General features: G+C 40.9%; 1 protein-coding gene across 1 annotated transcript; it reads left to right on the forward strand.

Moving 5' to 3' along the window:
• The first annotated feature begins 4385 nt into the window (after positions 1-4385).
• On the forward strand, positions 4386-6840 carry LOC111888675 (uncharacterized). Its single transcript, XM_052768852.1, has 4 exons — positions 4386-4703; positions 4780-5248; positions 5910-6329; positions 6398-6840. The coding sequence occupies exons 1-4, from the start codon at positions 4386-4388 to the stop codon at positions 6838-6840; spliced, it is 1650 nt and encodes a 549-aa protein (XP_052624812.1).
• Positions 6841-11657: the final 4817 nt, after the last annotated feature.

Consider the following 11657-nt stretch of genomic DNA (forward strand, 5'->3'; position numbering starts at 1 on the left):
ACTTTTCGCAAAGTTCTCCAAGTGTAAGTTCTGGTTACGCGAGGTGCAGTTTCTAGGGAACTTTGTCAACTAGAAGGGTATTCTGGTTGATCCGGCCAAGATAGAGGACGTGATGTAGTGGGAGGTTCCAAGGTCTCCATCTGAGATTCAGAGTTTTCTTGATCTGGCGGGTTATTATCGGAGATTCATCCAGGACTTCTCCAAGATTGTTGTTCCCTTGACCCGACTGACTAAGAAGTCGGTGACACTCTGCTGGGACCTGAGCAGCAGGCAGCTTTCGAGACTCTCAGACAACGGTTGTGTGAGGCACTGATTCTGACTTTGCTAGAGGGCGTCGATGATTTTGTGGTTTACTGTAACGCTTCGATCACGGGTATGGGTGCAGTGCTGATGCAGCAGGTTCACGTGATAACTTACGCTTCGAGGCAGCTGAAGCCTCATGAGGCGAGCTATCGGACGCACGATTTGGAGCTGGGGGTTGTGGTTTTCAGCCTCATGATTTGGCGACACTACCTCTATGGGGTTCGTTGTACCATTTACACGAACCACAATAGCTTGAGGTACCTGATGGATCTGCCGAATCTGAACATGAGGCAGCGTCGGTGGTTAGATATGGTGAAGGATTATGACTGTCACATCCTTTATCACTCGGGGAAGGCCAATGTGGTGGCTGATACTCTTAGCCACAAGGCAGTGGCGGCTCCAATTCGAGAGATATGTTTGAGGATGACAGTGGTTACTCCGTTGCTGGAGCGGATCCGGGAGGCGCATGTTGAGGGTATGAAGGACGAACGCCAAAGTGGGAGTGGATCATAGGCCAGGTGACGTCATTCGATTATGACAGCCGTGGGTTGTTGACCCTGCATCGGAGGGTCTGGGTTCATTATTGGGGTGGAGTGCGCCAGGTTCTTATGGAGGAGGCGTACAAGTCGAGATTTTCCATTCATCCCGAGGCGACGAAGATGTACCGGAATCTTCGTGCTGATTATTGGTGGCCCTGCATGAAGAGGGACATAGCATCGTATGCAGAGCGTTACTTGACTTTCCGGAAATTCATGGCCGAACAGCAGCGACCTCATGGAAAGATGCAACCATTAGATATTCCCGTGTGGAAATGGGAAGATATCACTATGAATTTCATCAGGAAGCTTCCCACGACTGCACGTGGAGTGGATTCGATTTGGTTCATCATGGATCGGTTGACAAAGAGTGCTCATTTAATCCTGATCCAGGAGAGTATATCGATTGAGAAGCTGGCCGAGATCTATGTACGCGAAGTGGGGGCACATCATGGAGTGCGGTTTCGGTTGTGTCAGACCGAGATGTTCGTTTCACTTCCAGATTTTGGAGGTGGTTTCATGAAGAGAAGGGTACTCATCTTCACTTCAGTAACGCTTTTCACCCTCAGATGGATGGGTAGAGTGAGAGGACACTTCAGACTCTAGAGGACATGTTGTGTACGTGTGTATTAGATTTTGGAGGCAGTTGGGATATATATCTTCCGTTAGCATATTTTTCGTATAAGAGTTACCACGCTAGCATAGATTGACCTCCCTTTGAGATGGTTTATAGGAGGAAGTGTAGGACCCCAATCTGTTGGTGCGAGGTCGGTCAGAGAGTCATGGGGAGTATTGAGGTGGTACTCAAGACCACAAAGAAGATCCAGCAGGTCCGAAGCAGGCTCCAAACTGCTCCGAGTTGGCATAAAAGCTATTTTGACAAGCGCCGCTCAGACTTGGAGTTTCAGGTGGGTGACATTGTTCTCCTGAAGGTGTCACCTTGGAAATGTGACATCCGATTCAAGAAGCGGGGCAAGCTGGGCCCCAGGTACATCGGTCCGTTCACAGTTTTGGATCGGGTGGGCTGGGTTGCTTATCGTTTGGATCTTCCAGTAGAGCTCAGCCGGATCCATAACACTTTTTTTTGTCTCCCAACTACGGAAGTGTTTAGTGGATGAGTCCGAAGTTGTGCCTTTAGAGCACATTCTGGTTGATGACAACATGAACTATGTCGAGAGACCAATAGTCATTCTCGACAGGAAGATGAAGGAGTTAAGTAACAAGAGGGTAGAGTTGGTGAAGGTACAGTGGCAGCACTGTAAGGACTCAGAGTGGATTTGGGAGCCCGAGGAGGAGATGAGGGAGCACTACCCAGAGTGATTTCCAGACTCAGCGGACTTCGAGGACGAAGTCTGATTCAAGTGGGGGAGAATTGTAACAGCCGTGACTTGAGGTAATAATAATTATTTAATATCTTTGTAATTAATTGGTGGGCTATGAGATAAATAGTGGATTATTGAGTTGGGCCTTAGCGAGTGGGTCGTCATGATTGGGCTGCCCAAAGACGTACGCTGGGCGTAGCTTGGCGTAGAGCGACATTAGATGCGGGGGGTATATGCGTGTACACGCAACGTAAGCGAGTAGACTCAAAACCCTAATTTTTAGGGTTTAAGCCATATAAATATAACATTATATCCCATACTCTAGCCTCCTTACCATCCACCTGGACTCAAAAAACCTAGAAACCTTTCATTCTTCATCTTTGTGTGTTTTTGGCCTTGTGAAGCTTATTTTGGTGATTTGAAGCATTGAAGGAGAAGGAAGAAGTTAAAGAAGAAGAACTTGAGTAGCTTGAGCTCTAGGATATTAGATAACATCACCATTTGGCATTTATTTCATGTAAAAAGCTATCAACTTGCCTCATGAATGCTTAGATCTATGTTAACAGTGTTTTGGACATATTTAGGTCCCAAGAATGGATATTTATGGTTCCAATCCATTTCTAGGCTCAGGGTTGCCACCCTTAGTGCTATGTGAGTCCTAAGAGTAGAAAATTTTCAATCATGAAGGTCCTTTTGTGACCATGCATGAGTTCTAGTCATTTACATGAAAAATAGTTGTCATATTTCAAGTTTGGGTCCATTTGGTGGGTTGTATGCCACCAAGTAATCGAATTTATGGGTTAAGACATTTTAGTGGACTCAGATTTATGTTTGAAGGATAAGGTCTTAAGGGATTAAGCATTTTTTTGAGGAATATGTCTTAACAGGGTAGTACGCAGCATTCAAGCCATTTAGCCTGTACACTTAGCGTACAGAGGAGTACGCCCCGCGTACTCACTGATTTTGGGCTTCACGTCATTTGGGCCTTGGTTTGGGCCATCTTTGGATTTCTCAGTTGTTGGGACTTGGTGGGCCACCAGAAGTCAATTACTGAGCTAAGGGCATGTTTGGGCTTAAGGAAGGCCCATTTAAGGAGTTGGGCCCAATTCAGAAAATTGGGCCATAAGTGGGTCATTAGTGGGCTTGAAAAGGCTTTATAGGTTTTAACCATTGGTATTATGGATTTAGGCATAGGTTATGGTCCTAATTAGATCAGGGGTAAAAAGGTCATTTTACCCCAAGAAGGATTATTGAGTTTTGACTAAGGGGTCGTTTGATTTGCACTTACCCAGTCTGGTTAGAGCTGACTGCTGACCCGGTCAGTAGTCAGACTGTTTGATGGGCCTCCATTGTGGCTGACTCGGTAAGCAATCAATGACCAAGGGGCTAACTCGGTCCAAAAAAAAAAGAGGCTGACCGATGCATTTTTCTTCTCCTGAGCCCTAACAGAAATCACCGCTCATTCTTCCTCTTCCTTCAACATTCAACGCAACAAGCAGCAACAGCTCCTGCTGCCATCGACGACATAGCAATTTCCTCCAGCTTCCGGCCAACCTCCTACGCCGATGAAGATACAACTCTGGCGACGAAGACACAGCCCCGGTGAGGAGATCGACTGCAGGTATGCTTCTTCGTTTTTTTTTTTTTTTTTTTTTTTTTTTTTTTTTTTTCTGAATTCACAAAACCCTTCAATGTTTGCTGTCAAATTGATGATTTCATTCTGAAATTAGGGTTTGAAATTACTTCTTTCATTATTCTTGGATTCAACTAGAACAAAGGGTTGGCATGAAATCAATTTATAATGTATTTTTGTTTATGAAATATGATTTTATCTATATGAAGGAATGAATTGCTTGTGTATGAAATCTGTATGAACTAATGTGTGAAATCACAGCCCTTATATAGTTGTTAAATCGAATGAATTGTGTACTGTGTGTATATGATATGTTTATGTGCATATGTGTGTACGATCAAAATGCTCAAGACAATGATTAGAATTTGTTACATAGGTATATGTTTATTACCAAACTGATATATGAGATCTTGTCTTCAAGTTATGTACTATGTGTATATGATATCTCCCAAGTATTGTCTTCAAGTTGTATTATCTTTAGGTTAAACAAAAAATATATGTTTTATCTTATTGACATCAAACAAATAGTGTTATCTATTTGTAAATGTGTGTTATGTGGATGATTAGATTTTTTTTCTTTTTACAATAGACATGGCAGATAAAAGAATTAGGGTTAGTTGGAAGTCGGAATTGGTTGACAAAACTTTTTTGGAAGCATGTATACAAGAATTAACAAGCAATGGACGGGAGGGTAGCGGACTAAAAGAAAGCTCATGGGCTGTGGTCGCGGAGAAATTGAAAACAGATCATAATTTTATTGTTGACAAAAAACAAATGAAAAACCGATATGACTATTTAAAAGCAAAGTATGCAGTGTGGTTAAAACTTAAAAACAAAACAGGAAATATTTATAATCCCGTTACGAATTCCTTTAACATGACTAATGAAGAATGGGAAGCGGAAGCGAAGGTACATATATACATATTTTTTAATGTAGATTATTTTTTTTACTACTTTAATAATATTTATTAAATTTGTCAAACAGTTGAACAAGTATGTAGATAAGCTGAGAAATGCACCCCTCCCTTGCCCTGAACTTTGTACCCAACTATTTGATGGGGCGACCTCGACCAGTGTTCACAGTTGGGGGCCATCTTCGACATTACCTCATCCCAATGAAACCTTCAGTACACATGATTTTGAGGATACAGAGATGGATGAGCCAGCACCTCATGCAGATACCCCAAGCTCAACAGTACCTCAACCTACTAGTGAGGAATCATCTGGGCGGACAAAAAACAAGGGGGGAAAACGAAATGGTCCTAAAGAAACCACACTTGATGATGAGTTGAAAGAAGTTGGAAAAGAGATTATCAAGGCTGCACAAGCATTCACCGAAGCAAATAATCTTGACAAGGAGATGGATGCTTGTATGGCGAAGTTGACAAGCTTGGAGTGGGGAGAATATGATCCGAAATCCACCACTGCTCTTATGTTATTTGCTGAAAGTTCTGGTAATAGGAAAATTTGGTTGCGCCTTAACTTGTCAACTTGTGAGTCGTGGGTAACAAATGCGGGAAAAAAGTTTGGATTAGTTGGTTGACTTTAGTATTTACATGTTACGTTTGACTTTAGTATGTTATGGTTCATTGTTTGACTTTAGTATGTTATGGTTCATTGTTAGACATTAGTATTCTATGGTTTAGTTATGTTATGGATTGTTTTTCTTAGGTGCGGTTATGTTATATGAATTTATATGTTATGGAATGTTATGTTTTTCGTATTTACATGTTACGATTTGTTATGTTATGGATTGTTATGTTATTGATTGTTATGTTATTGATTAAAATGTAATTTGTATTTGACATCTAATAGGACACATGGATAAAGAAGGTGACTTTTTATATTTTCTTATATTCTCGTGGTATTGGTTGATGTTGGTCCGACAAAGGCAAATAATAATTAAAAGAATAAGAGCTAGCGAATAGGTAGCAAAGGGATATGTGTATACGCAAGATTTGATACACGGATGTCCTATACAATGTTACGATATGATACGTCATTCACAAGATGCATTTGTACTATTATGCAATCACTTTACACAAAGAAATTGGTTTCAATCTAGTAGGACGATAAGCGTTGAAGAGAAGATGGCTATGTTTTTACATGTTATAGGACATAATGAACGTTTTCAAGCCGTTAAAGAAAGATTTCATCACCCCACACAAACGATTCATCAATGTTTTCATGAGGTCTTACGTGCAATGATGTGTTTTTCACGAGAAATTATAGTACCAACCTCGTCTAATTCAACAAGAAATACCTCAGAACGACATAGACGGCTAATGCAGATATTTCCCGGAGCAATAGGTGCACTAGATGGAACACTTGTACATGCAGTTGTGCCTGTTGATCAACAAACTCGTTATAGGGGAAGAGGAAAAGTTGAATGTTATCAAAATGTAATTGGAATTTGTAATTTTGATATGATATTCACCTTTGTATGGGCTGGATGCGAGGGCATAGCACATGATTCTAAAGTTTTGAAAGAAGTTGCATTTAACCCAACTTCCGGATTTCCATTCCCTCCACCAGGTTTGTAACTTTACTATACGTTTTACTATCTATATTATTTATATGATAAATTTGTCATACATCTACAGATAAATATTACCTTTGTGATGCCGCATACACCAACACCCGTGGATTTATGGCTCCCTACCGCAATACTAGGTATTGGTTAGCCGATTTTCAAAGAAACAGAGCTTTGACTAAGGAAGAAATGTTCAATCATGCTCACGCACAACTTAGAAATTACATTGAACGTGCTTATGGTGTATTGAAGGCGAGATTTCCAATTTTAAAACAAATGGATCCTTATCCTTTTCCAGTGCAAAAAAACATAGTCATTTCTTGTGTTGCGGTCCATAATTTTATAAGGAAATACGATATTGAAGATGAATTATTTACGAACTTTGAACAAAACACTATGGTTAGTCATAATGTGGGTGGTGGAGGAAATGAGGGTCAAAACATAGAAGGCATTGAATGGGGTTCAGAAGCCGTTAACTATATGACTAATTTGCGTGACCAGATTGCTAATTAGTTATTTTCAAATGGTTCACGTTAAATGGTGTACTTTTTTTATTATGTATGACAATTTGTATTTGGATTTTGTATTACACTTTGTATTTGGATTTTAATTGATGTATGTTTAATTTGGATTTTATATGATAATTTGTGGTTTTATAATTTTTTTATCCAGCACAAGAGACGACACAAGGGTAATATGGTAATTTATTCATTCAGCACAACCATTCAGATAAATAATCAAACAACATAAACTCAGTCAGATATGGACTAAGTCAGCATTTCTAACTCAGTCAGCTTCTAACCCAGTCAGCTCTAACCCAGTCAGCAACTATCAAACGACCCCTAAGTGTTATTTTTACACTGATAGTTCGGGGAGTCGACAGAGTAGTCCTTAGGGATTCCATACCGTGAGGTTTTACATTCAGCATTGTGAGGTGAGTTTTCCTCCTAGCTTGAACAGGTCGAAGGCACTAAGGCTGGCCCGTGTATGTTATGTGTATTGATTAGTAGCTAAGTGTGGGCGGGGCCCGTATCTTAGTATTCTCTGAGTATGGATATGGATTGATAGATTTAATTATACTTGCTGTCTTTTTGATACTTGTATGGGTTTCTTAGTAGCTGAGTGTGGGCGTGGCTCGTATCTCTTAGTAGCTGAGTGTGGGCGAGGCCTGTATCTCTTAGTAGCCGAGTGTGGGCGAGGCCCATATCTCTAGTTAGTCGATTGTGGGCGGGGTCCGTATGTCCTAGACAGCTTAGTGTGGATGGGGCTATCTCACTAAGTGTGGGTGGAGTCCATTAGCAGAGTGTGGGCGAGGCCCATACCTCTTGGAGTGTGGGTGAGCCCCGAATTTCCTAGTTGTATGTTATGTGGTAGTTTGGGGAGACTCAATAAGTTTCATGGTTACAGTTTTTAGTCTTGGTTTCAGGTATTTCCAGTAGCAAAGGGATGAGCTTGGGATGACTGCAGTGAACACACCATGATTTTAGCGTGGGAAGTTTTTACTCTGATATGTTTGACAAATGATTTTGATGTTTTGAGATACAATGACTTAAGATTTTTATGTGATGATTTGATAATTATGGTTTTGTCAATAATTAAAAACGAAATTTTTGGACCGTATTTTTGGGGATGTTTCAAAACATTTGCCAATCTAAATTAACATCAATTTTTCCAAAATACCCTTAGTCAAAATCGGTCAAAATCAATGAAAACAACCGAGTCAACCGAGCCGAGTCGACCCCAACCTTCGTACCTGGGGCGTACACCGATGTACGAGGAGTTGGGGGATTAGCATGCATACGCGTAGCGTACCAATTGGTACGCCCAAGATACGCAGTTGAACCTTCACTTAATGAATCAAGTGCTTAACACTTAAGCTAATATGACCAAAATGCAGATCCAAGTCCCAAATATCATCCTTGACTATACAGTTTCCAACTTTATGGTCTTATATGGCCAATAAGTGCTAAATGCTAAAACCCCCATCCTCTTAACCCATTAAGACAATCAAACACATGCATGGAGAAGGATTAAGAGCCAAAACTCTATTTTTATGCTTCTAAACGCCTAAAACATCTGAAAGGAGAGCTAGAATTGACTAGATCATGTCATATTCCAAAAATTAAAGTCTTGGGACCAAAATGCTCAAGAATCAAGAATTTAGCAAGATCTAGGAAATACAAGAAACCTTTGAAACTTTATACCTCTTGGAGGTTGCTAGAGAGGTGAAGATCCCAAATCTAAAGCTCCTTCAAGCTTCCAAGGTGGTTCTACTTCTTTTTTTCTCCTTTAAGGTCAGAAAAACACACCTACAAGGTCAAGAACGCTCAAACACGTGGCTAGGGTGCAACAACCCAAATTTTACAAAAAAAATTTAACTTTTATAATCATAAACACCAAGCACAAATGTTTCCAAAACTCTCATTACATGACCATAGTGTTTTTGAAAGATCAGAGTATCAAGACTAAATGCAAAAATACTGGAGAATGCACGCCACGCCATCAAGCCGGGCCCTTGCCCTTAGAGCTAGAAGTACCTAAAACATCCAACAAAACTATAAGCACACACTTAGTGAGTTTCCCAAAACACACAAAACATATAATCACATAATTCCATACACATATACATATAAGTTTGCCATGGACTCCCTCTGGCATCTTTACTGGGAATGTCATGGGTTATCCCCATGGTCTTGTGTCCCGGAGCCATGGACTGCTCCCATGGTTTTACCAAGTGCCATGGGCTCCTCGCATGGTCTTTACATAAATCACATATATAACAAATATCAAACCATCAGATACTCCATGAATAAGTATTTCATATCAATTAATGGGCCGGCCTTGGTGCCTTCAACCTATGGGTGTAGTGAGAAGACTCACCTCAGTCTGCTGAACACAAAAGCTGCTCGCCTAATAGTCCGAAACCACAAACACTGAATAATGATATAATTAACCCTAAACTAGGATTAAGCACAACCTAATCAAAGAGTCTAAACACTTAAGCCTAAGCCCGTCCATAATGGTCTAAAAGTCTTCCATTTGCTAATGGGCCCATGATCCAAGCTAAAAGTCATTAATGTGCTACACGGCCCAATAAGGCCCAACCAAAACAACTATGGCCCAAAATAGAATATCAGACCAACAGTCTAAATGGGACTAAGCCTAAAAATGAATAAGGCCCAATAAGCTTACAAGCCCACACAAAGCCCAAACCCAACTGAGTGCGCACACCCTGTGTACCACTCCAATACGCTCAGCGTACTAAACCCTTAAGCAGTACGTGTTGCGTACATGATATTACGGCGTACAAAAAGGTCATGCAACAATCTATCATTAAGTGCTTAATACTTGGGATTTCAACGTCAAACTTTAGATCTGGGTCCATTAGATGTCCTAGGGCGTAAAGTCGGCAACTTTATGCCCTTGCATACCATTAGTGACCCATATACTTCATGCTTCTCATTAATACCTCATTATAGACCTCTGACTTATGCATGGAGTCAAAAAACCTCCAAGATGGATCCTTTATGTATCTAACATGATCAAGGAGCTTGGATCTAGTGATCCTAATCTTTGGAGTTGCTCAACTCTCAAGAGAAGGTCCAAAAGCCAAAAAGGGACTCCATAAAAAAACCCTAGATCAAACAATCAAAAGAGATGACAAGGTCATGACTTTATACCTTTAGAAGTTCCTCAAGATGAACTAGATGCAGGATCTAGAAGCTCAATGACACCCAAAGCTTGGTTACTACCTTTTCCTTCTTGAATGCTCTCTAAAATGGCCACCATCACACTTTCTAAGCTCAACAATCACACTCACAAGGCAATCTGAGGTTAAGGGACGAAATGAGGCTATGGAGGCTAATTAGGGTTTGGTTCAAAATCCTTAAGGAAGTTTATGTAGGTCTCAAGCCTGAAAATTAAGGTTTTAGTCTTCAGTCACGTACGCCCCACGTACCCCTTGGTACGTACAGTGTACATGACGAACCTTCTTGATCCAACTTCCTTAGTACGCTAAGCGTACTCCTTGAGTACACCCAACATAAGAAAGGACCAATTCATACTAAACTTCATACTAAGGGGTAAGAAATGTAAATACCTGGATCCCGACTGTTACAAATCTCCCCCACTTAAATTAGACCTTGTCCTCGAAGTCTGCTGATACGAAAAGATCTTGATAATGCTTTCTCATCTCATCCTATGGCTCCCAGGTCCATTCGGAGCCTCTTCGGTGCTACCATTGAACCTTCACTAGCTTCACTTCTTTGTTGCAAAGAGCCTTAGTCTTTCTATCCAGAACTGCAATGGGTTTCTTAACATAATTCAGGCTCTCATCCACCTAAATGTCATCCAATGAAATAACTGTAGACTCATATGATACACACTTCCGAAGCTGAGATACATGGAAGGCGTTATGGATCTAACTCAGCTCATTTGGCAGATCTAATCAATAAGCAACCCTAACGATCCGGGTAGAAATCCTGAACGGATCAATAAATCGAGGTCCTAGCTTGCCCCTCTTCTGAAACCAAATGACACCCTTCCAAGGTGACACCATCAGCAAAACAAAATCTCCTACTTGAGACTCGAGATCCGATAGACGTTGGTCAGCATAACTTTTGTGACGTCTCTACGCGACTTGCAACTGGTCATACACCTGTTGAATCAACTTGGTGGTCTTAAGCACAACCTCAGTGCTTCTTATAACTCAATGCCCAACCTCCCCCTAACAAACTGGATTCCTACACCTCTGACCATACAACATCTCAAATGGGGGTCGGTCAATATGTAACTCCCGGTTCCCTGATACACGTTTAATTTAATTATTTATTTATTTTGAGAGAAGGAATCGACGAGTTGGTAGCCCTAACTCATCGAGTAGAAGGCAGGCTACGCGTGAAGTTTAAGTTGTCTACAAAGCGAGTCAAGTCCCTGACTCGGCGAGTAGCTCAGTCAGAGTGAAACTAATTTCAGGGTTTTGCACCCTATTTAAACACCTTAATCCCCGCCCCTTAGCTTCATTTTCTTCCTCCTTCTCCCAAAACCTCAGTTACGAAAGCCTAGAGTGCTTTTTTTGAGTGTGTAAGCCACTTTTGAGTGTTTTTTGTGCCGTTTGAAGCTTGTGGAAGAAAAAGAAGTTAGAGGACTCAAGAGAAAGACTGTTGATCCAGAAATTTCATCCCTTTAGCTGCATTTTCTGGTAATAAAGCCTCAAACTTGATCATTCTCTTCTTAGATCTATTTATGATCTCTTTTTGATGGTTTTTGGTCCAAAATTTGCTAAATTATGGGTAAGGATCGACCCATGAGTTGCTCTTCCAGATCTAGTG

This window comes from Lactuca sativa, chromosome 2, assembly GCF_002870075.4.
Source record: "Lactuca sativa cultivar Salinas chromosome 2, Lsat_Salinas_v11, whole genome shotgun sequence".
Lineage (NCBI taxonomy): Eukaryota > Viridiplantae > Streptophyta > Magnoliopsida > Asterales > Asteraceae > Lactuca > Lactuca sativa.

Coding starts and splice junctions, on each gene's coding strand:
- LOC111888675 (XM_052768852.1), top strand. CDS start 4,386: ATGGCAGATAAAAGAATTAGGGTTAGTTGGAAGTCGGAATTGGTTGAC. Junction 5,249..5,909: donor GTTATTTGCTGAAAGTTCTG/GTAATAGGAAAA, acceptor TACATGTTATAG/GACATAATGAACGTTTTCAA. Junction 6,330..6,397: donor ATTTCCATTCCCTCCACCAG/GTTTGTAACTTT, acceptor ATACATCTACAG/ATAAATATTACCTTTGTGAT.